General features: G+C 38.3%; 1 protein-coding gene and 1 pseudogene across 3 annotated transcripts in view; both read right to left on the bottom strand.

Moving 5' to 3' along the window:
- RAD54B (RAD54 homolog B) overlaps positions 1–26,184 on the bottom strand; it is a 96,159-nt gene that overhangs the window by 2,354 nt on the left and 67,621 nt on the right. For 2 of the 3 annotated variants that reach the window (XM_075549480.1, XM_075549482.1), the window contains 9 exons: positions 20,751–20,913; positions 16,446–16,671; positions 15,956–16,163; positions 14,514–14,653; positions 13,673–13,963; positions 10,833–11,008; positions 8,046–8,307; positions 4,722–4,788; positions 3,673–3,873 (listed from right to left, as the gene is read on the bottom strand). In XM_075549480.1, the coding sequence (XP_075405595.1) occupies positions 3,673–3,873; positions 4,722–4,788; positions 8,046–8,307; positions 10,833–11,008; positions 13,673–13,963; positions 14,514–14,653; positions 15,956–16,163; positions 16,446–16,671; positions 20,751–20,913 (1,734 nt within the window). The remainder of the gene's footprint in view (positions 1–3,672; positions 3,874–4,721; positions 4,789–8,045; positions 8,308–10,832; positions 11,009–13,672; positions 13,964–14,513; positions 14,654–15,955; positions 16,164–16,445; positions 16,672–20,750; positions 20,914–26,184) is intronic. The other variant, XM_075549481.1, reaches the window with a different exon arrangement.
- LOC142448029 (ribosomal protein eL22-like pseudogene) lies at positions 1,438–3,663 on the bottom strand (annotated as a pseudogene).

The following is a 26,184-nucleotide window of genomic DNA, read 5'->3' as shown; positions in this document are numbered from 1 at the left end:
TAAAACAGTCACTACAGATAGTAAAATAAACCATAATAACAAAATTTCACAATAGTTAAGTAGTCAAAACTACTTTGAATAATAAAAAAATAATTGCAGGTACTTAAGTACAAAAGCACTCAAGAACTATTGTAAAGGCATGGCAAACAGAGTAATAGGACTGCTATCCCGAGATAGATCGACAGACCTTGGAAGAGAACAGAGTCCTTCATGTTAATCAAGCCTCAACATGTATAGAAACTTGATACATGACAGAGGTGATCTTAGTAATCAAAGGGAAAGAAACCAATCAATAAGTGCTATTGAGACCATTAAGTATATATATGTCAAAAATATATACATCCCATCTATTTTAAGAATAAATCTGCAATGAAATATCCTAAATGTGAAAAACTATTTAAAATTTTTAGGGAAGAATAAAAGAAATATATATTTCTGCCCTCAGGGTTGGTATATTTTAAGACAAAACACCAAAAAATGAAATGCTATATGCTAATTTTTTTAATATTTTAAATAAATCATACCATAAAGTAAAAAGCTGAGACACATATTTATAGTAAATATATAAGATTGGTTTCCAAAGGACTAAGAAACTCCTAATAGTCATTAAGAAAACCAGCTAAAGTCTGCACTGAGGATATAAAGAGGCAGCTCCTAAGAAAAGAAATTGGAATGGCCAGTAAGCCGTGCACAAATAGCTCCACACTTCACTAGTGAGGAAGCCAGGAAGTTTTTTTCTACCCAAGAACTGCTAACTCACTCACTGCCTACAGTCGATTCATAGTGACCACATAGGTCAAGGAAGAACTAACCCAGTGGGTTTCTGAAACTAGCTCTTTACAGGTTATAGAAAGCCTCGCCTCATCTTTCTCCTGTGGAGAGGCTGGTGGTTTCAAACCGCTGATCTTGCAAGCCAACACACAGTCACTACACTACCATGGCTCTTCAGGAACTGCTAGTACAAAAGCAAAAATTGGGCAGTATTTATTAAAGTTGAAAATTAATAAACCTTAAGATTTATTCCTAGATAAATAATCCATACAGATACAGGGAGCTATGAACATTTTGTGGGGAAACGGAAGTAAAAGATTATAGAACTTAATGTACTTTTTGAAGCCCCCTTATATATCAACCCAGCAATTTTCCTCTATGCTTACAAGAAGACCCACACAACAAATTTTCTAATACTAAAAACTTGGGAAGCAATCTAAAGATCAAGCAACAGAATCCATCAATAAACAATGGTCCAACTTATAATGGAATCCTTTGTAACTAAATGAAGCACAACTATTAAGATAAATGAAGTAAAGCTACATGTATCAACATGGATAAATCTCAAAAACACGATGTTGAATGAAAATCAATTTGTCATATGACTCATCATGTGTACAGTTTAAAATCCTGTGAAAAACATTACTTATGATTGAGAGACACATACTCATGTTGTAAAGATAAAAATGCATCCCATGGACTGGTGAACCATAAGTTCAGGACAGAGTCTACCTTTCCGGGAGAGAAGGAAGAAAATAAGGAGTCCACCATGGATTTCAACTTTATAGACAACATCTTAGAGCTCCGCTTAGGCAGACTAAGCAGACTTGATCAAATATTGATTTGATAGTTAGGTGGTAGGTACACAGGTGTATGTGATTATTTTCCGGATGCTTTAAGTGTTTCATAGTTAATTTTTTTTAGAAGTACAATGTTTTTAATTCAAGTATTTCACAATGTCTTCCTTTCCTACATTTCATTAGTAAGCAAAGCCCTATACAGAGGGCTTCATTTAATTCTCAATTTCCGATTCATCATCATCTTGACTAATCTGGAAATAACAAAGCTCGTAAGTTTCCTTGTCAGACGCAACCACCCGAAGCCAATCATGAAGGTTGTTCTTCTTAAGGTATTTCTTGGTAAGGTACTTCAAATACCTTTTAGAGAACCATTTCTCAGAAACTACTGTAATTTTATTCTTGAATCGTTCAATATGAACATTTCCGAGATTCCCAGTTTTTCCATTGACTTTAACCTTCTCCTGTAGAAACTGCTCAAAATTTGCAGAATCAAAAATTCCATCTTCTATTGGATGAGTAAGATCCAAATGAAACTTCCAGACTAACTTCTTCACCTTGTCTTTCGGTGCCATCTTGACACCAGGCGCAGAGCTCAGAGGGATGTAGTTAATTTTAATATGAAGCTTAAAATGTTACTCTCACACTTAACACTCTTTGGCAGGACAAATGTGGCCTCTAGAATCTAAGCACATCATTATTTTTCCAGCCTTTCTGATATTTTGCTATGACTTTCTTTCGTTTTTTTCTAACCCTAAAGCCTACATACAAGGATTGAAAGATTTTCCTAAACAAGTTAGCCAGGCTGTTCCTTGCTCCTGCTGTTCTCTCTGAATGCTGTCATCTCCTTGAAGGTCAGCGTGTTGTTAAAACTCACCTCCCTGTTGACTATTTCCGGGCTTTGGGGTAAAACCAATCTTCTTCCTTGAGCCCTCTACACTGCCTTGATTAGTACAACTAAAATGCTATTGCGTTTATCTGTTTACGTGTGTTCCCTCTTACAGAGTGAATGCATAAATGTCCACGCAAACTAGGATAAGCATAAAATTTCTTCTTTTAGCACCCACTTTCTTAAACCTATTCAGTGCAATTTATCAGGTGACTTCCCACGAATGGACATCGCCTGCCCGTGTCCTATTCCTAATCTAAGTTCCTATTTGAATGTGTTCGAGACTGTTGGCTTGATAATTTCAGCTTCATTTAAGTACCATGAGCAGTTCATCAAGAACTGAGAAGGAGGACACCATATGTAAACTGGCTAGAAAGTAGAATCCACGGTTAAGTTATACACAATATAAACAAATAAACTTTGTGTCACATGTATGTTTTTGTGAAACAGAAATAAGGATCTGAAAACATTTTTCCTAATTCTAAAGCCAACATACTAGAAAACATGTTCCTAAACAAGTTGAAATTTTCACAACAAATTTAGAGATAAGGTGAGCAGTTCAAAACCACCAGCTGGTCAGTGGGAGAAAGATGAGGCTGTCTATTTTTGTAAAACTTTAGTCTTAGAAATTCTATGAAACAGTTCGAACTTGGTTCGACAGGGTTGCTCTGAGTTAAAATCCACTCAATGGCAGAGAGTTTTATATTTGAGTAAGGTTCTAGTCACATGTTCTCAAATATCCATCTGGCATTGCCCTGTGATCAGAGGAAAACAGAAACCTAACATGTAAATGGTAAAAAAAAAAACTTTGATTATTCTGTGTTTAAATATTTTTAACTGCTGGTAAAGAATATTGAAAGCACCATGAACTGACAGAAGAACAAACAAATCTGTCTTGGAAGAAATACAACCAGAAGGCTCCTTAGAAGCAAGGATGGTGAGACTTCATCTTTCATATCTGGCCGTGTAATCAGGAGAGTCCAATCCGTGGAAAGGGACATCATGCTTGAAGAAGTAGAAGGGCAGTGAAAGAGAGGAAGACCCTCTAAACGGTGGGTGCTTTCATAGGTGCCAACATAACAATTGTGAGGACGGTGCAGGATCTAGCAGTGTTTCGTTCCACTGTGCACAGGGTCGCTATGAGTTGAACTGCCTAGACAGAATTTGGAAGAGATAAGCTAACTGCAACGGTAGTAGGAATAAAATATAACTCACCTGTATGTGCTTTTTCTTGTGTACACTCACAGTCAAGCAGGTCGTGAGTAACACAATGTGAACTTTCATGGAAGGTGAACAGATCTTTAAGTTCCTCTACTGAAAATTGAATATGTTCAGATGTCTTGGTCAAGTCCATAACTGCTCCAGAAAGTCCTTGCTTGCTGATTTGCCTCTGGTAAATCTTTTCTTCTATTGTACCTGACAAGAAAACATCCATGACCTGCTTCAGATTTTTCTATCACTCTTACCAGATGAAGCATGTTTCTTAGTGCACTAACAGAAAGCTCTCTGGGTGGCACAAAAGGTGTGCCTTCAACTATTGTGGCAGGTAGGGGTAGAATCTAACCTGTCAATCAGGTGGTGGCCTCGTTTGGGGGGTGGCCTTTTAACAGGCAGTGAGAACTGCTCTCTCTGCTCCTTGGACCCTCCCTGCTTACTGGAATTCTATGCCTGCCTCCATGGACCACTAACTCTCGGAGCCAACCTGGGAGCTCCTGGTACCTTGCCATGTTCCCTCTGACCTTGGGTCCACACTACTCTGCACCAGCAGCCTGTGGTCTCACTGCTTCCTGCCTCACCTTTCTGCATCATCAACCTGGAGCTGAGTCTGAAAAGGGTCCAGCCAGCATGGGGCCTATAAACTTGAGTTTGACTGGGCTGGGAGGGCTTCTTGATATAAAATTACTTCTTATATAAAGTTCTTTTTAATACACATATGAGTGTCACTGGTTTTGTTTCTCTAGAGAACACCATCTAAAGCAACTACTAACTCAAGGTTGACAGTTCAAACCCACCCAGTAGCACCACCAAAAGAAAAGGCATAATGCCCTGCTTCCAGAAAGGTTACACCCAAGAAAACGCTATCGAATCATCCTACTCTACAACACACAGGTTTGTTATGAGTCAGAATTAACTCAATGGGAACAACTAACATAAACTGAGGGAAGAGCAATATTGCTAGCACTGAAGCACAATGTACCCCTAATTTTGTGGGGGGTTTTCATTCAAAGTATAAACATTTTTTTGTGACACTGAGGTGTTATTACCTGTGGTTAAAAGTCTATAAATATGTACAGGGTGTTTTTGTCCATCTCTCCATACTCTAGACATTGCCTATAGAAAATAAATGAGAATTCTGAGTACAACAAAAAAATGTCTTCTCATACAAGCAATTTCAGGAATATAATTAAGATTGGGGGATCTAGATTTTATGAATAGCTTAAAAAAAACAAAGCTCAGGCATGTCCCATGATGGCCCGACTCATATCTTTGTACAGGGTTTTTATAACAGAAGGCATGATTGAGGCAATGGTGACAGTAGAGTTGGTGTCGTACCGAGCAGTAACCACGGCGTCACACACCCTCCTAACTCTGTCTTTCTATAACAGACCACATGTAACTCTTACTAATGCTTATTACCAATTGTAATCATAGAATAATACAGGAAAACAATGGTCATAAATTGCTTAGCATGATATTTCTTAAATTATTGAGGACTAACGAAATTGTATTTTAAGTTATTATTGTGATTTATTTTTTAATTTTATTCATATAAAATTCCCCTATAGGGTCCATGAGGGTGGGATGGTGGGGGAAGAAGGGAAAAAAGAGGAGCTGATACCAAGGGCTCAAATAGAAAGAAAATATTTTGAAAATGATGATGGCAACAGATGTACAAAATGTTGATACAGAGGGGGGAGCGGGGAGGGAGGGGAAAAAAAAAAGAGGACCTGATGCAAAGGGCTTAAGAGGAGAGCAAATGCTTTGAAAATGATTAAGGCAAAGTATGTACGGATGTGCTTTATACAACTGATGTATGTGTATGTGTGGATTGTGTTAAGAGTTGTATGAGCCCCTAATAAAATATAAAACAAATTTTTTTTAATGTTGATACAATGGATGTATGGATCATGATAAGAGCTGTAAGAGCCACCAATAAAATGATTTAAATAATTAAAAAATCATTTTATTGGGGGCTCATACAATTCTTATCACAATCCATACACACATCCATTGTGTCAAGCACATTTGTACATTTGTTGCCCTCATCATTCTCAAAACATTTGCTTTCTACTTGAGCCCTTGGTTTCAGCTCATTTTCCCCTCCTTCCCTGCTCCCCCTTCTTCACAAATCCTTGATAATTTATAAATTATCATTATTTTGTCATGTCTTACACTGTCCGATGTCTCCCTTCACCCACTTTTCTGTTGTCCGTCCCCACCTTCCCCTACTCCTCCTGGTATCGATACTTTCATTCTTGGTCCTGAAGGGATCATCTGTTCTGGATTCCCTGTGTTTCCAGTTATCTGGACCAGTGTATACCCTCTGGTCTAGCCGGATTTGTAAGGTAGAACTAGGATCATGATAGTGGAGGGGGAGGTAAATAACTGTTTTTTTAATTCCCCCATCATATACACCCATGTTTCTTTTTAAAAGAGTTGTATATTCACCATCACAATCCGTTCTAGTGCTTCCTCTCTGCTATTACTGTGACTAAAGTGAAAGCTAACAGAGTAAATAAGTTTTTCATTCAACAATTCATACGCATTTTGTTTCATGACATTGAAACATCCCCATATCCCCAATGTGAGCTAGTGTTGGCCCTTTTGATCTCATATGACTGATTATAATATTATATACAACATTATTAGTAACTGCACAGAAATATTTTATTTTTCTCCTTTTCCTTTAATTACATACTTCTCAAAAAATTATTAACATAGATAGGTTCACAAATACTAATTACAACAAGCTTGTAGCTCAAACACAAAACATTTGACAAAATCAACGATGATAAAAAATGGCAGCAACAAAAGCAACAGTGTGCGCTGTCGTGGGGGCAGAAGAAAGCCACTTGACTCAAAGCACCACTGCTACTGGGTAAGAAAGACGGCTCTGACCAGAGTGCATCCAAAGGTTCAAAAAGTAAATCAGTCTTGAGTGTTAGCCTGCAAAGTATATTGATATTTGTAAACTGGGCTTACAAAAATTTGTTTTCAATATTATAAGCAACCACAGGATCATTTTTTCTTAAAAATTTTGGAGCCAGTCATTTTGGTGTCACCCTTTCTGACAGTCCCTTGGTGAAGGCTAGACCCCTAGTGTGCCACTCGGTTAAATACCCACTGTGGTACTGCATGAATAAGTGTGTGAACAGCCCAACAGTGAGAAGGTCTACCTGTATCAAAGAATGGGACAGTGAGTTTGGACAGCAGAACCCAAAAGAATCAAGGATCGCACAGTGGGCTTATTCCCAATAATTACTTATAGCCCTGATATTATCTGAGTCTCTCAGATACCAGAAATTGGCTCCCACACTAGGTAGATTTGTGGTTCAAGAACATGTCATTGATAATGTACATTAAAGGATTAACTCAAGAGGTCTAAGGTGTTCAAATGCTACATACTCCAAAAGAAGACCTAGCCGTTGAGCACTACTGAATGACAGCCTCTAAGACTCCCTTGGATTCTCCTGCCTGATTACAGTATCATACCTTGGGCCTGGAGCCATGTAGGATAATTCATACTAAAACGTGATTTACGGTGGAGATCTTGGACATGACTGCAGTTTGCTCTCTGGAGATTGAGTCACTGGAGTCAGCTACAGTGGTGTTCCATGTCGTCATGACCAATCTCCAATAAAAATTCTGTATGGTGAGGTTTGGATGAGCTTCCCTGGGTGACAATACTCAATATATGTCGTCATACATCATAGCTGGACAATTAAGGGCTATACATAGGACTCCACTAAGAGATGGAAACTTGTAGCTTGAACCCAGTCTCCTCTGGCCTCTGCCTATGAGCCTTGCACCTTGGTTGTGTCCATTTACTGTAATAAACTGTAAGCCTTGGTCTAACAGCTCTTCTTAGAGTGCTTCTAGTGAATCAGTGAATGTGAGAGTGGTTATTGAGATTCCTATGCAAATCTGCAGGTAGAAATTGAAGACAGACTACACACAGAAGAAAAGTGAAAGAGTCTTTGGAAATAGTTGCCCAAATAATTACATACCCTTGGCCTACCTCATAAAAACACTGGTCTAACATCTATAACACTTTATTATCTTCTCTTGGACCTTCATATGTACCCTGAAGCCAAACTATCATGGAATGAGAGTCTGGAGACCTAGACTTAGACTTGAATCCTGTTGCTACCTCTTTTAAAAAAGCTGTCTATCCTAGAATAAACTTCATCTTCACCTCTAAAAAGCTAATAATATCTGCCCTTGTAGAGTTGTGAAGATCAAATAAATGGAAAGCACTTAGCAATATGTCTCATACACAATAAAGGGCTCAATGTGCAATGGCCATTATATTATCATCTTCTTCCTATCCCCCAGGGGCATTCAAATATGGCAATAAATATTCCTACCTGGATGTCAGTGGCTGGATTCCAATCAATGTCATAGAGAATTAAGTGAGATCCTCCAATAAGATTAAGTCCCACACCACCGGCCTTTGAACTTAACAAAAAAATAAAATCGGAGGAGTATTTACTATTGAAACTGTCAACAATCTGCTGCCTTTGAGAGATCGGTGTTTGCCCATCCAGCCTTGTATAAGCATATCCATGGCGCTGGCATACTTCTTGTAAAATATTCAAGGTTTGTGTGTAGTTAGATACTAATACCACCCTGTCAATCAAAAAGAAAGGTTTATGATATCTAATTGAAAGACAATATCAAAGTTTTCATTGGAAACAAAACATCACAATGTTTCAGCTAATATTGAAGTAGTATGCAAAATTGAACCTTTACTGTTAAAATACAGGTTCTCTTTCAAATCTAAGATATTTCCAGTTTTTAAGACAGCAAAGAATTTTCTGCTTTCTTCTATTCTCTGAACCCTAAAAACAGCAAGCAAATAAAAAACAGAAATACAAACTCTATCATTGTTAAAACAAGGGAATTTCTATAAATCTGAAACCAGTTAGCGAATAGAGGAACAATGATCTGCTTAAGAATAGGGGTAGACCAGAGCATGCACACAGGTACAGTTAAGAGCTGGAAACACAGGGAATCCAGGACAGACAAACCCCTCAGGACCAATATTGAGAGTAGCCATACCAAGAGGGGAAGGGGAAGGTAGGGAGCAAAAGGGGGGAAGGGGAAGGTAGGGAGCAAAAGGGGGAACCCATCTACCTATAACCCCCTCCCTGGGGGATGAACAACAGAAAAGCAGGTGAAGGGAGACATGAAAAAATAATTTTTAAATTATCAAGGGTTCATGAGGGAGGGAGGGAGGGAGGGAGGGAGGGAGGGAGGGAGGGAAGGAGGGTGGAGGAGGGAGGGAGGAAAAGTAGAAGCTGATACCAAGGTCTCAAGTAGAAAGAAAATGTTTTGAAAATGATAATGATAACATATGTACAAATGTGCTTGACACAATGGGTGGATGGATGGATTGTGATAAGAGTTGTACGAGCCCCCAATTAAATGATTTTTTTAAAAAAGAATACAGAGAAGGTGAGCACTAAGTGTCCAGTAAAGGGGCTAGCAATGAGAAGCAATGATACCACAGAAGGTATCTGAAACACTGTTACCTCAGAAGGAAGGCGTTTAGACTGAAACTATTACGAGTGCTGCAACCAGACCCCAGGTCCTATCCCCATGACAAGGCTGTCTCACATAAGAAAGCTTGCTCTTCACCCAGTCTGCAGAGCACTATGGATGACAGAAGCCAAAAATCCGTTTGCAGGGTCCCTATCGGTTGAGTTTGCAGTGAATCCCATCGCCCAGACAGGAATGGAAACAGCCCCGATATCAGACAAAGAGCATTGTCAGATCTTAGGAACTGTACCACAGAACTACCTTTGGACTCCCTTTCAATTCATCCTAAATTTTAAATATCGTTTGCTTCTCCTTATAGTGAGGTCTTTCACTGTTGTATATAATCATTATTGCTAGGTCCTTTCAGCCCTCCCCCTCTGCCCCCCCCCCCCCGTTCTTTGTCCTTGTTTGTATGTTCTTCTGTATAGAGAAGCCAGGATTTAAGGAGACAATAACTGAAATAATAATGGAGAAAGTAACGGAAGGAGGAGAGGGGGGTGGAAATGGATGTCAATAGCAATGGGTACAAGTGGGAAGAAAATGTCCCAAAGGTGATGACTGCACACCCCTTCTTAAATGAATATAATTAATATTATAGCCAAATAAAACGGGGGGGGTATTGTTTACTCTTTGGAGTAATTAACCAAAAGACCTAGGGACTCTGGCAGACAGCTAGCTATAGAGTGGTAGATCAAAATGAAAATTTAAATACTAACTGGCAAGACTCCAGCCCGTTTTTCCTGCTAATTCCAAGAATTTCAGCAATCAGACATCCTGCCACATCCCAGACCGGGTGGTGCCATTAGAGGACTCATCTCTAGAGAGACCTCAGAGGCACCAGAAAAGAGACCCACAGGTAGAAGCCCTCAAATGAAAATGCTAGTTCACTGCCTCATTTGACTAGCTTACAGTGAAAGTCACATGTCAACAAGTCCTGCCCGGGGCTATAGAGCATGCAAATTGGTACCAGAAAGTAGGGGATGAATTCCTAAGATTAAGTAACAAAATAATATATTATATAGTAATATAATGTAGTGACTGACTAAATGTTGAGAAAGTAGTTAGCCTAGAATAATTTTCATGTTTGTATTTGCGTTATGCTTACCATCTATCCGGATAAGGAATGAGAGAGGAAGAGCTTTCCAATGGTAAAATGAAATGATTTTAGGACATGTGAAGCCTAAAGTCCTATAGGACATCCAGGTAGATTTACATGTTCGTCTGAAAATATGTATATGGAACTTAAAAGTGAAGGTTAGATGAGAGATAGAAAATTGGAATCAAAGCTATCTTGGTGATAGTTGAAAATCTGGAGTAACAAGATCTCCCAGGTCCAAGTCTACGGAAAAAACCCTAACAAGTATCAACATTTAAGAAACAGTAAAAGAAGATAACCTTCTGAACAAAAGTGAGAAAACAATGTAGGTGCTCATATATCAAAAGGCACTACAAGGTCTTTTAAAAATACATATATACACATTTAGTTTTCTTAAAACCGGCAGACACATTTTTTAATAATGAGTATCCTAAGTACTGGGAGGAGGAGGAGGTAGGGAGAAAGTATGTAGCCAAAGCCCAACTTCCCCAAGCAACCCATTCTGTGAGTCTCTTACTTTTCCGAAGGACGAAGCTCATGAATCACTGCCAGGAGCTTGGACAGCACCTGCAGCTTCCCCGACTCCTCCTCGGCACCCGTGAGGGGACTGTAGTCACTGGGGAATGCAGTGCGCAAGCCTTCATACAGGTGCCTTTCTTCATTTCCATCACAAGTTGAGCTACATTCTTTTTCCTGCTCAAAATAATTTGAACATGGATTCATGTTTGTTGTTTTAATGGGAAGGAAAAAATGCTGACATCATTTGACTGAAAAATGTGGCACCTCAAGCAAATTATGTCCCTGGATATACAGGCTAGAAGAGATAGCTGCTGGCTGCTGCAGGTTGAGCCTGCTAAAATGCCATCACCAAAACAATAATTATTTATAAATTATCAAGGGAGGGGGAAATAAGGAGCTGATACCAAGGGCTCAAATAGAAAGCAGGTGTTTTGAGAATGATGATGGCAACGTAAGTACAAATGTGCTGGACACAAATAATGTATGTACGGATTGTAAAAAGAGTTGTATGAGTCCCTAATAAAATGATTTTTTTAAATGCCATCACCTAGGAAGGGTCATCAAAAGGTCACCCACTCGATCATGATGAAATTCAAGGGAAATGACTCATACTAGACAAATCAAATTAAGATGTTGAATACTAATCCAGAATGAAAATGTACTGACTCCCAAGTGAGTGCAGTTGAGCTATGCATTCTGTTCTGTGAAAGAAGGCTCCCAGGGGAAGCCCAACCGTTAGCCAAGGTTGCCCCAAACTCCAAAAGGCAAACCCTGCCATCAGGTCGATCCCAACTCACAGGGACCCTAGAGAACAAAGTACAGTGCCCCTGTGGGTCTCGGCCCAGGAGTAGGTCTCCTCCTTCTCCCAAAGAGCAGCTGGGGGTTGAACTTGCTGATGTTGTGGCTAACAGCCCAACACAAGCTCCCCACACCACCGTGAATGTTAAACCAGATTACAAAAGACATGAGGAATGTTAAGGTAGAAATTCTTAACCTGGCACATATTATCAGAATCACTTTAGGTATCTTTTTCAAAATCCTCATACCTGGGTCCCACTCTCCAATTCTGGAGAAACGTAGTTTTAAAGCTTCCAAGGATCAAACTCCTTTAATTAAGAATCAACTAATGGATCATCGGCATTACCCCATGAAAACCTATTAAAAGTCAGACTTCTCATAAAAGCTAAGCAGAGCTCTTCTGACCTCAGCAGACATGTCAGACCACACAAATAAATACCATATCCTTAGGTTATGATTTTTTTTATTGGTTACATTTCATTCACATTTCCTAATAAAAGAGTCCTGGGAACACATTTATTAGCCACTGCTTAAAGGTTACTTAAGGAACCCTGATAGTGGAGTGGTTAGTAGTTGGGCTGCTAACCGCAAGGTCAGCAGTTCAAAACCACCAGCTGCTCCTCCAGAGAAGGACAAGTCTTCCTACTCCCATAAAGAGTTAGTCTTGGAAACTCACAGAGGCAGTTCTACCTGTCTTACAGGGTTGCTATGAGTCAGAATTGACACCATGGCAGTGAGTTTGTTTTTCAAACATATGAAAGGCTTATTTCAGGCACTTTATAGTCATTTTCCTTTTTGTGATATTAAAGGAAAGTCTTTTCTGAAGAAGTCTGTAAATATGCACCCAACTTGAAGCTTATAGTGTTCTATATCTACTACAAGTGGACATATGTCAACAATGGAAAAACTCGAGTTCTGAGCTGTTTTCTTCAAGAATGTGCAAGAATGTTCTAAGTTAACTGATACATTCTGAACCATCACAAGACTTTCTTTTAAGAACTTTTGGCTTCTGTTTTTCCTGGGCATCACGCCTAAAAGGTTTAACTTTCATTATTGTACATAAAATCTGTCTTAAAATGGTGCTTCGTGTCTTGTTATAGCACTGTCTACTGCAGTTACAGAATGTTGATTTCTATGATAAACTAAGTAATACAAGCCATTGTGGGATAAGCTTGGAAAATGACCTGAAGCATAATATACTTGAAAATTGTATTACTTGAAAATTATTTACTGTTTTAACAAGTATATAGCAGAATAACAGATGTTTAGGACAAGTTGAAGATAAAGAACATTAAGAGTTACTGTGAAATTTTTATGATCAGTTATTTTCTAGGTTCTTGCCAAATTATGTCATCAAACTGTCCCAGGAGCATTATCAGGAAGTTACTACTGTCTGTGTTTCCCAGATAAGAAAACTAACCCTCACAAATGTGCCTCGTCTGTGGTTAAAGAACTATTAAGTAATAAAGTGGTGGCTGGAATCACGATCTAATTCCAAAGCATAAACCTCTTTTAATACTCCAAACTGCCTTCATGTCATTAAATATCCAAATAGTCAACTCAACTATGTAACCATTAAAAACCATAAAAATCATACTTGCAGAAGGTAACCTACATGGGAAAATTTTTTATGATATATTTGGGGAGGAGAAGGGAGGAGAAAGGAGAATAATAGCATTTTTAAATAGTATGAACACCCATATTATTATTAAAATTAAATTTCTCTCAAACTCACTGCCATTGAGTCTATTCCAACTCATAGTGACCCTTTAGGACAGGGTAGACCTGCCCCTGTGGGTTTCCGATGCTGTAATTCTTTTTTTTTTTTTTTTTTGCTGCTGTAATTCTTTACAGGAGCACCTGGGGGTTTCGAACAGCTGAACTTGCGGTTAGCAGCCCAAGACATCACCACTACGAAGTGGCCACACGGCATTTTGAAAAACCACAAAAGTAACCACATGGATTAGCACCATCTTCTCCCCATGATAGGGACACAGAGCCGTCCCCTCACGTCCCTGGCCTGGTCTGTGTGCCACGTACCTTTATAGACTTGAACAAGAGGCAGGGGTGGTTGCACAGTTTTTTGAGAGCTCCTATGCATATCAGATGAGGGCTATTTTCCAACAGTCCTTGAAGACAGAACCTGACAGCCTTTGAATTCAACAGCTTCCGATACAGTTCAATCTGCAGTGGTCCTGGCTGGCAAAAGACCACATTCTCTATTTTAGGTGGAAGGTACTTATCTATGACTTCTTGGGTCCTTCTAAGGATGAAGAGTCCAGTGAGGCGAGTAAGTTCAGCTGCTCTCCTCTCTCCGAAGTTCTTTTCTTCCTAGGGAAACGACGAGAAATATTTTCAGTTCAAATGGACTTTAAATATTTTATAATGACAAATCATTTACTTAATTGCTCCTCTTAAGAATTTTTTTAAACAGAATAAATAAAACACAATTTGAGGATAGAAAAAAACAACAACCACAATCTCATTAACTGGCCAGCATACCATTCTGTTATGGGGGGGCCACTATTCCCTAATCTTGGTTGGCTTGGCTGATGCTTCCATTGAGAACCATCAGAAAAGAGTAATCTGCACATTGTATTGGCAGATAATTTTAACATCAACAGTAAAGAATTGGCACAGCAAATTTTTGGAATCCGATAAACTGACAAAATTGATTTTCAAACTAAGCCTTAAATTATAAGGCATTATCTATTATTTAAATTATTAGAAATTTCTCATTCAGTAATACATTTTCTACTCAAAATAGTGCATGAATTAAATATACACATTTAAACTGTCCACACAAATCCTTTTGAGATCACAGCAATTCACAGTAAGGCTCAAAATAAACTGTGTGTGTATTCGCAAAAGTAAGTTATACCTCAGAAGCAGAAGGTTCTCTTGAGATAATGATGGGTTCTTCATATATTTTTCTGTACGATGACAAAGTACCTAATATGCCTGGATTTACAAAATCAATTAATGCAAAAAATTCCTGCAGATCATTTTGAACGGGAGTACCTAGAAACATGAAAGTGAAAAGAAGGTCAAGTTTGTGTTTTCCAATCATGAGTCTTTATAATAATTCCTTACAATGAAGCATATGCCACCAAATCAAATTGGAGAGGATAAAAATCTGAATGATCACATAAATAAAAACTCTGGTTTTAATCGTGTACTAAATTCTTATTAATGTACTTAACTCTCACTAAATTCTCATTGAAAACAGTTTACAGGCTCTTGAGTCTGATTGCCTCAGTTCACATTCTGCCTCCGTCATTTGCCACCTGGGTTCTACTCTGTGCTCCAGGGAGGCTATGGGTTAGAACTGACTCAATGACACTTCATTTCTCTGCTTGCTTCAGTAATCCAATTGTGGCTAAGAGGCTGAGAATTAGAGACATGCCTGGCTGCTGAGTGATGAATACAATGACTGTATCCTGACTGTATGCTGATCGTGACTTGTAGTGACTTACAGCTTTCCCTAACACGCTCCCTTAATTGTGAGTATTATCTGTGAGTTCTGTGTCACCATTGCAACAAATTCTCGAACACAGAATAGATGTAGAGTGGCATGGGCGGAATGGCTGGTGTCAGAATAAGTAAAAATGGTTCAAATAGGAAGGTATGTCTTGCCTCGTGGCAACAGGGAAGCCAGGGGAAGTCAGATATAGTCACCGCCATTGCCATTTATTGCAATGGCTTCAAAGAGTTCACAGGACAACTGAATTACAAGAATGGAATTTTTCCGTGAGTTTTTTGAAGGTCCCTTGAATTTACCCAATAGTCGTTCTACCTTACCAAACAGTCTGTGCCAGATGCTTTGGCCAGCAATAAGCCAGGTATCCCTGGTATATTCATATACAAATAAATGACATTTATTACAGACTTATCAGGTGGCAGGTAGTTTTCCAAGAACTTTACATGGTTCAACTCCTTTGAACCTCAAAATAACCCCAAAGCAGATGGTATTATTGTCATAAATTCACAGGTAAGGAAGCACAGTTTAATAAGGCACCCAAAGGCACGCAGTTGGAGGAGTCAGGATTGCGAAGCCAGAGCAGGCACTGTAGCCCCAGCTCCCACTTTCATAAACTTTATACCATTGTGGTTCTTCCTCCAAACTCCACAACTCACTTGCCATCAAGTCGATCCCCACACACAGTGACCCCAAAATCCAAAATCTGGGTTGCTGGAAATTACAGAAAGAGCCGAAGATTCTAAATTCCACCAAGACTCAATTAACACAAGTGCCGTATTCCGAGTCTTATATATTCACTAGACAAAAACCCCATCAGATCGACCGGAAAAGAAACTACTGACCAGTAAGAATTATCCTTTTCTCACAAGAGAGGCTGAGGAGGGCTGTAGTTGTCTTAATAGCACTGTTCTTCAAACGATGCCCTTCATCACAGATTAGAAGATCAAATTTTATACTCCTAACTTGATCCAGGGAGCGAAGTAACATTTCATAACTGATGATAAGAACAGAATATAATGGAGATTTGATGAATTCTTCTACCTTGTGGTCCTTAAAAACAGAACAAAAGAAAGATCATTTTCAATAAGAAACTGTATGGAATCAACATGAGGCAACATATTCCTGATAATCACTTACCAAGAATATGTTATCTTTAGACCAAAATGTAAGCCAAGGCTCCATTTTTGCACAAAGGAGTTAGAAAACTATCTACACTGAAGGGGAAAAAAAAACACTCAAAAAACTGCACCTAGACAGTGAAAATGGCAGTACTGATTTGCAAAGTTTGTGATTTACAAAATGACCAAGACTAAAATTTTAAAACCCTCTTACCTGATCAACAGTAAATATCTTGATCCTTTCCCTTCCCAGCCACTTTTGAAATTCCTTCCCCCAATTATTCACCAAGCTTCCAGGGGTGACAATAAGTGTCTTCTTTATGACTGGTTTGCCTCCATAGGGACCCTGGCATTGTAGAGTCCAGATGAGGGAAATACACTGCAGTGTTTTTCCTAAGCCCATTTCATCAGCAAGAATGGCTCCACACCTGCCATTCATTCTGTTAGAGATAATTGTACTTCCTTTACTCACAATGGAAAAACATTTCATGCTCCTAAAATCATCACTACTGCTCAAGAGTCAGAATACTAGTATTTTACAATAATGGTTCATGCTAGCCTGCACTGGATTGATTTTTTTCTAGTTTTTAAACCCGCTGATTTACAATGTAACACTCTTTTGCATCTTTGATGATTACATTTATTATATATTGGCAGATAGGGAGTTGACTCTCAATCATCTGCTAAATATTTTATGGATATTTTCAGAAGCACAAGAAACTAATCTCAAATTTATATATTTGGATAATTAAATTATGCTTATTCTTATCACTAACAGTTAACGGCTTTAAACAGTTTCCATAACAGATAACAAAGCAATTTAAAATACAATATGACTTTAACCAACCTAATCTACTGAGTTGTATTTATGATTCTCTGACAATAATTGAAGTCCTCAGCTTAAATATCCTGTGCACTGTAGCCAAAATTAGACACTGAAAATTTTATCTACAATACTTAATTTAGTAAAAATCTGTTATCATAAGATGAAGCTAATATTATCTGAAATTAAACATGAGGAATATTAATATAACCAAGCATTTTAATATTTATATTTTTACCACTTTATATATATCTACTTTTCCTATTTATACATATATCCTTAAATATATACAGTCCAAGGGAATTAGTTACCAAAACACAAGTACCTTATCAAATGATTGTATTCCTTAATAGAAAAAAAATAAAAGACAAGTTTATATTTTTTCCATTTCAAAGTGCTTAGAAAAATTTACAAACATGAATTATAATCACTATTATCAGTTAAGATCAACAATCTGCCAATGGTGTTATGAGCTTCCCCAGATCCTCTATGTGGTAGTTACATAATCTGGTATCAATTTGAGGATTCAGAGTGAAGGGGTGAAGTCTAGCCTGTCTATCAGGTCATAGCCAATGAAGTCTCTGTGTGGGCATGGTCTTTTCCTAAGGATTTTGGGAATTCCTGTATTCCTCCTTGGAGACAAGAGACACACACTCTCTCTCAGTTCATGCCCAGTGGAGAAGACACATTGAGAGCTTGATGGACCCAGCCAGTCACATGGAGACCCCTGCCAACACTGAGATGCTGACAGCGCCACTGGATCCACAAGACTTCCAACCCATTGGCCTGTGATCTTCCTGCATTCAGCGTCATTGCATGTGTTTCATGAGTCTGAAGAGGACTTTCTAGATTGGTATCAAGCATATGGGCTAATATCAGGCTTACAGACTTGATCTGGGCTGGGCAGGACATTTTCTCAATATTCAATTGCTCTTGTATGTAAACCTCTTTCTTTTACACATGAGTGTCTATCGATTTGTTTCTCTAGTCTACCCAGACTAACGCACTCTACTTTACCATGAATAATGTCCTTTTCAGACTCTGGTCTCTCCTGATAACATGTCCAAAACATATGACATGAAATCTTGCCATTCTCTCTTCTAAGGAGCATTCTGACTGTACTTCTTCCAAGACAGATCTGTTTGTTCTTCTGGCAGTGCATGGTATACTTAATATTCTTTACCAACACAATTCAAATGCATCCATCCTCCTGCAGCTTTCCTTATTCGGTCCTGCTTGCACATGCCTGAAGCTAATGAAAATACCTTGACTTGAGTTAGGCACACCTTAGACATCTTTGTTAGACACCTTAGACAAAATGACATCTTTGGTTTTGTGCACTTCAAAGAAGTCTTTTGGAGATTTGTTCAATTCAATATGTTCTTTGATTTCTTAACTATTGTTTCCATAGGTGTTGACTATTGATCCAAGTAAAATGAAAACTCTGACAATTTCAATATTTTCTCTGTTTATTTTGATATTGTTTATGGGTCCAGTTCTAAGAATTTTTGTTTCCTTTACATTAAGGTATAATCCATAGTGAAGGGTATAATCCTTGATCTTCATCAATAAATGTTTCAAGGTCTCTTTTACGCACTGTAACAAAGATTAGTAACTTCAATCTTTTCTTGATTTATCATGACATTAAGGGCCCAGTTGTGAGGATTTTGGTTTCTTTTATGTTAAATGTAATCCATACTGAAGGCTGTAGTGTTTGATCATTATCAGCAAGTACTTCAGTGCTCTTTACTCTTAGCAAGCAAGACTGTGTTGCCTGCAGGCTGTTAATCAGTCTTCCCCCAATTCTGATGCTGTATTCTTCAACACATAGTCCAGCTTCTCTCAGATTATTTGTATAGGTATGGTGAGAGGATAGAACTCTGATGCAGATGCTGTCTGGTTTTAAGACAGGGCCAAATAGCAGAAAGGAAGTTCACATTTGGGAAAAGAGAGAACTCTAGCTAAAGTTTCTATAATATAGTTATCCCTCAGCCTGTCGTCATTCAAGAAGTTCTGAGAGTTTGGGGAAATCTTCCATTCCAAACCATATTAAATAACAGATTTAAAAATAAAGGACTAATACATTTAAAAGCGGTATGAAACTAAAGCAAAAAAAAATGACTGGCAGAAAACTTACAAATGTGTCAGCATGAACCTTTGCTTATTTTTTCTCTCCTTCGTGTGTGCGCGCGCGCAAATGTCTTCAATAATATCTTTAAAAGAGGATACTGGCATTCTTTAATCAAAACTCAATTTAAAACCCCTGGACTTTAGAAACAGTAGCAAGATAAAAAGAAAACCTTTCCCCAAATCCTCATAAGCAGAATGAAAACTTCTTCCATTTTGCTCCCTTAACCCTATGTTACCCTAGTAGTGAGCTCATTTTATACTACATCAAGACTGGCAGTATCTGTTTCCTAAAATACTTCAAAAGCTAACTAAGAGTAAAAAGCATGGTCCTGACCCTTGTATATCTAGCTCCCAGCAATATATCTAATGGGAGGCAGCCATCAAGAACCATTTTGGGGATATAAACATACCATTTATCCTTTGTTACCAACTAAAGTCTATGATGTACCCTCTCTAAAGTCAAACTCACTGACATCGAGGCAATTCACACTTATAGCAACCTTATATGACCCCAGTGGGTTTCCATGGCTGCAAATCTTTATGAGAGCAGTCAGCCTTGTCATTCTCCCTCAGTAAACTAGTGGTTTCAAACTCCTGATTTTGTAGTTAGCAGCCCAATGCATAATCCACTACACCACCAGGGCTCCTTGATGAACCCTCTGAGACTTATAATATCAGGGTCTCTCTAGAAAACCATAGTGATACAAGTTAAATCAAACTGCATATTAGATTAATGTTAGAGACCAGATTCTACTCATTTCAGACAGTTCCGTTCCATATCAGCTCTGACCTGAATTAAAGATGGAGGGTTTACATCTTCCTCAAACACTAACCACCAGTCCTGGATCAGCTTGTTCACAAATTAAAGGGCTCAGTCTACAACGCCAGGTCTGCCTAAGATTTCAGATATCAACCTCAAGCTTGGGGGTCTCCACTAGACCTTCATCACTTCGGACACACTGGCTACCCCATCCATATGCTAGCCAGAGATCTGCAGCTCCCCTTCACTGCTGACCTGCTGACTCCTACTACTACCTTGAGTTCAAAAACTCACTGGAATGACTCAGAACTCAGGAAATGCTATACTTAGGATTATATTTTTATTGGAATGAAAAGGATACAAAAGAAAAGACACATAGCATGAGGTCTAGGAGAATTCCCAATGCAAAGCTTCCATGTCCTAAAGGAAATACTACCTTTCAAAATACCAATATCTTTCACTAACCAGGAAGCTCAGGGAGGTTCTTTGTGTAAAACCTTCATTGGGACCCCAATGCATAAGCATGATTGACTGAACTTAACCTCCAGGTCCCCATCACCCTGAGTTTGGGCTGGTAACACATGGTAGGAATATCTGGCCTAGCCAGTCCAAGCCCAGGAAGAGTTACTTCATTAGAAAATCTGTTAGGTAGGTATGGTCTAGAACACTTTTCAAAGGCACTTGAATCGCTGGGAAAACCACCAAGGTGTTAGATGACATCACTCAGGAACCAAAGACAAAAGGCAAATTCTTTGGATAAAATTAACTGTAAACCCCACAACTAAATAAAGTCTTCAATCTCCTACCTCATTCCCATAACACATTCATAAAGGAAGACGATTCCACCTTTCTGATGTGGTCGAAGGTGGCATACAAGGTGAGGATCTGCCACTACATCCACAACAGGGCAGCAGTTTCTATTGAACAGCCACTGGTGGTCCTTGTTTGGCCGTGGCATAACTAGGGAATCTTAGGAAAAAGTAAATATAAAAGTGAAACATATTATAATTTCATTTTGTCAGCAACTACTTTATCTCACTACTTACAAAATTATTTGCTATTATTGGTAGCCAAAAAGTGTTTGGAATTAAGTAGCAATAACTCTAAGAGTAAATAGTTTTTAAAAGAAAAAAATGTTTTATTCATACAAAGAATTACAAAGAGTGTTCCAAACTCCATATATTCCAAAGTGCTTCGAAACCATTAGAATTCACTATTGTCTAATAAGGAATTCAGTCAGCCACAAATTCAATAGTTCAGTGCTCCGGATACAGAAAAGTATTTCCAACTGAAAGCACAGGTTGGAATGCTACCAAGATGTATTTGGCAATGCTCAGAGCTTCTCACTGTCATAAAGGATCCTCAAACTTCACAGAAAGGCGTCCTTTATTTTCAGCTATATCCACTAACAATGGCCATTACCACTATTAAACAGAAGAATTGGGAAAGGATGTCAAATTTTCAATGGACTTGGCCATCATTATTTGCTCAAAGTTCATGAATACTGCATTCAGGGATGCTATTCAAAGAAGCATAAAGTAGCTGTCAAATAATAATATAATCTGGTAGAAATATGCTTACAGTTTAAAGATTGCCTAAAAGTATCACCACAAAATAAAAGCAAATTCAGTTATAGTTAGAAAGTAGGTCTTAAGTGATATATCTGAATTAAATGATTAATACATGAAATGGGTTATTTTATAGGTTACATTTAAATATATTTTCATAAACACGTCACAAATGACAATTAAATTAGATAAAAGCTAAGTAATCAAAAATAAAAAGATAAAGATTTGAGAATGGGAATACAAAGAAATAGGTTCCTGTGGATTAAATAACATATTCATCGATGAGAGGCTACCTATGTCCAGGAATGCACTGACTCATATTTACTACTGCCCACCAGAGGACATGTTTCTTGTGGTTCTTTCAAGGTTTTCAAAGAGCATCTATCTTTCAACCCTGGTATGTAGAAGCTTGTTGCGGTTGTTAGGAGCCTTCAAGTTGATTTTCAATTCATAGAACCCATGTAGCAGAGTAAAACTGACCCATAGGGTTGTCTTGACTCCAATGATTAAATACATTCATACAGCAGCTCCAACAATGAACTCAAACTCTGAAAACTGTGAGGATGGCACAGGACCTGGCAGGGTTTCCTTCTGTTGTGCACAGGGTGGGTAGAGTCGGAATCGACTAGCAGGTCATAACAAGAACAACAAATCTTTACAAAAATAGATATCCAGGCCTTTCTCCTAAGATGCTGCTGGGTGGGTTAAGGCTGCTAGCCTTTGTTTAGCAACCTGGAATGGCACGACTGCCCCATCAGACACCTCACGCAACCTCCCTGCCTGCCATCAAGATGGAAAAGTCAGCCTTTATCTTCTGTTTTTATTGGTGATTAGCCAGGAGCAAAGCAAGAATTCAGAAATTCTAAACAAGTAATGGTCCTACTTCTTATCTTGTAAAAAGAACAAAATGGAAGAAGAGAAAACAAGAGATGGCGAACATCATGTGTTGTTCAAGAATGTTAACAAAGGACCTCTCTCCAAGAGCCACAGGGTTAGCCCTTTAACAAAGTGTCCATCTGCAAGAATTAGAAACCCATTTAAACACATGGTAATGGCACATCAATTCAAATTTTAAGAGGTATATACACAAAAAAATGCACACATATATAAGCATATATCCACATATGCACATATATATACTTATATAAATAAAATGTGAAAATGATCAAAGTAAAATTTCATTCACATAGAGAATAAATTAGAGGAGGAGGGTTGTTAAAGCAGTTGATGAGAGAGACAAAGTATCTGGATAAAAGGAGAGAAAAATCAAAAACATATGCTTCTATTCGCTATACTTCAATTAAGTCTCTGGAGTAAGATAATAGCAAAGAAACAGGTGAGTAACATTTTAAGGTTTTGGCCTAATTGTGACATTGACTGTTTGAATTTAGTTTAAGTCACTTCATCTTTCTGGGCTTCAGTTTCCTTAACTGCAAAGTGAAGAAACTGATCTGATTTCAAAATCCCCTTTATCTCAAAAATCCGATGCTTATATGATATTTGCAACAAAGAACAACACTTAATTCTGGTGCTTTACGTATTTTAATTTACTTATACTATGAAAGTTGTAGTACTATCCACCAACTTCCAAATCTACTACATGAAATTTAATTCACCAAATGAAAGGTTTAGCTCTGGACATAACACACAAAGGGCACCCCTGGCCCACTCTAGAAAATACCTACAATAGGTAAATGCAAACAGACAAAAGTTGATTAGTGGCTACCAGGAGCTGGGAGAAGGAAAATGAGTTATCACAGAGTGCTGAGTTTCTGTTTGGGGTATTAAAAAACTTCAGGAAATTGAGAGTGGTGATGGTTGTAGATTGTGGTACAATTACAATTAATGTCACTAAGTTGTCCATGTGAAATGGTCAAAACAGAAACTGTGTTAAATATGTATTCTTTACTATAATGAAATTACAAACAAACAAAAAGTGACGTACCATTTCTTGGGTAAGCAAACATTTCAAAATTATAGTCATGCAAGTAGAAAACAGGAGCCCTGGTGGCAGTGGCTACGGAGTCAGCTACTAACCAGAGCAGCAGTCTGAACCCACCAGTCAACTCTGAGGGAGAACATCAGCTCGGCTTCCACAAAGATTACAGCTTCAGAAACCCTGCCGAGCAGTTCTACTCTGTCCTACAGGGGAACTATGATTTGGATTCAACACACTCGATGGCAATGAGTTTTTCATAGCATTGGTTTAACAAGGAGTTGAGTGCTTCTCTTCTGCTTCCTACTTGTTTGCTTAGTGCCTGAGTCTTAAAAGCTCGCAAGCAGCCACCCCATTGAAAATGAATGGTCTCCATTCACCTGGAGCAATAGAGGAGAAAGAAGGGTCAGGAACTGGAAGAGGAAATATGATGTCTGGCTAACAGCTTCCATGGACAACTGCCTCCTTTACCCTTAGACAAGAACTACACTGTGCACAATTACTATTAAATATTTTGATCAAAGATTCTATGCAATAATCTTGATTAAAAGAGGGGAAATACCGAGATTTTAATTTCTAATGGAATGTAGATTTGGGAGAGATATAGAGGTTAGATGAACCCCTGAAAGTTTGGCCAGAAGATATCTTTAACCCTTAAACCAAAAATATTGCCTGAAGTCTCCTTAAAACCAAACAGCTCAGCTTAAATAATAAAGAATGTCTGCACTAAGCATTGTGCTTTCTTAAGACCTATCTCTATGGAATCCTATTGACAACAGCAACTCACAAGACGAGGTAAGAACCTTAGAGGGCAGAGAATTCCTGCTCACAGGAGAGAGGGACACATCTGAACAGCAGGGTAGGAATGGTTGTGCAACCTGAGGAATGTAACCACTGTAGAATCTACAGACAGAAACCACTGAATCAGTATATGTTCTGCCATGTGTGTTCTCATCAAGAGCACTAAAAGAAAATAAATTATTAAAGTAACTAAATGAACCTTTAAAAATTTGAATTCAGTACATGACATCTCACCACTCAATATTTTTACTCTACTAATCCATGTGATCGAATCAGTGAGTCATCAAACAGGAGACACTAGGACAAGTCAAAAGGTATTGCTACTAGGGTTTTTGCTCATATATGCATGGGTTTTCTCTAAAGTGTGTTTCAACAGGTCTCTGCAATCAGTGGGTACTGCACACAAGTTTTCTCAGTGATACGATTTTTCTCAGTCTCCTTAACCCAAAACCCATAGTCACAGAGTCTCTCTTGATTCAGTGACCCTAAAGTCTCTTTAGGGTGCCTTTTTTTTAAAAAAGGATTCAATCAAAAGAGTAGCTTCCGAGGAGATCTGGTGGTCTAGATAAATGAAGGTAGATAGGTCAGCTCAGAAAGGTAAAGTGATTTTAACTGAAAACTACATTCGTGGGGAAAAGGCCAGGAAAACTGTTTAGAGAATTTTTTTCCCCCATCAAGGCAATGCACCTGCTTTGAGGGTAGCAAGAGCTACCCTAGGAGAATTTCAATGGGAAATCTTGCCTCGTGCACCTACAGCCTTGATCTTGACCCTTCAGGCTTTGTTCTGTTACCCAAAACTCAAAAAAAATTTTAAAAAGGAGTATGATTTGGATCCTTCGAGATGCCAAAATTGCGTTTTTCATGTGGAGCACAGCAAAGGAGGAAGAATTTCTTGGAGAAGGGTTACAGGGATGAACACACTGCCTTCAACAGTGTATAGACCTACGACAAGGAAAACAGCAGCACTAATGAAGTGCGAGAAGAGTATTCAAAGTCCTGTGAACTGCCAGAAGAACAGATACATCTGTTCTAGAAGCACAACCAGAAGGCTCCTTAGAAATGAAGATGGTAAGACTTTTGTCCTGTGTACATCAGCTATCTTATCAGGAGACCCGTTCCTGGAGGATAGCATGCTTGTAAGGTGGATTGATAACTGTAACAACGGGCTCAACAAGCCGCTTGTGAGAATGGCATGGGATCAGGCAGTTTCCTTCGTTGTGCATAGGGTTGCTATGAGTTGGAGCCAGCTCGATGGCGCCTGACAACAGTAAGTGCACATACCTTAGAATAAGTGACAGTAGGAACCAATGAAAACATTCAGAAGGGTTAGGAAAAGAGGAATGGAGACAGGAGCCAGTGGGAAGAGATGGAATGGGTAATGTTATACTGAGGACAATGGAAAGAATAAGATGAAACAGCATGTATACTACTTATTTATAGTAAAACTTATGATCTACTCTGCAAAGTTTACCCATTTCACAATAAAAAGATTTTTAAAGTATATAGACTTAGATGGAAGCTATGTGAAGGAAAAAATAGCTTTACATTTTAATATTTTTGTTTAATGAACATGTCAATGATTTTATAGCAATACTTTTTTACTTACCCTCATGTAAGCAAAATACTGTTTTAAATGTATTCACTTTACTTCCTACTAATAATGCCAGATTTTATTCAAAATAATATGTGTATATAATCCATCTATAACTTATACATTTTCCCTTCAAAACATGAGTACTGAATATTATATTCTTGAGGTTATAAATCTATAAATATATACGAAATAGCTCTCAAACTATGTTACATAACTTCAGCATTATCACTTAGATAAAATATATCTGGCGAATTACATTTCCAACTGAATACTTTAAAACAAAATTCAAACTTCAAATCTGCCCACTGAAAAGTCTTTTAATAGCAAACAGAATATTCAGC

This window comes from Tenrec ecaudatus, chromosome 5 (genome assembly GCF_050624435.1).
Source record: "Tenrec ecaudatus isolate mTenEca1 chromosome 5, mTenEca1.hap1, whole genome shotgun sequence".
In the NCBI taxonomy this organism is placed as follows: domain Eukaryota; kingdom Metazoa; phylum Chordata; class Mammalia; order Afrosoricida; family Tenrecidae; genus Tenrec; species Tenrec ecaudatus.
Note: the sequence above shows the minus strand (reverse complement) of the source record. Positions and strands in the feature narration are given on the sequence as shown.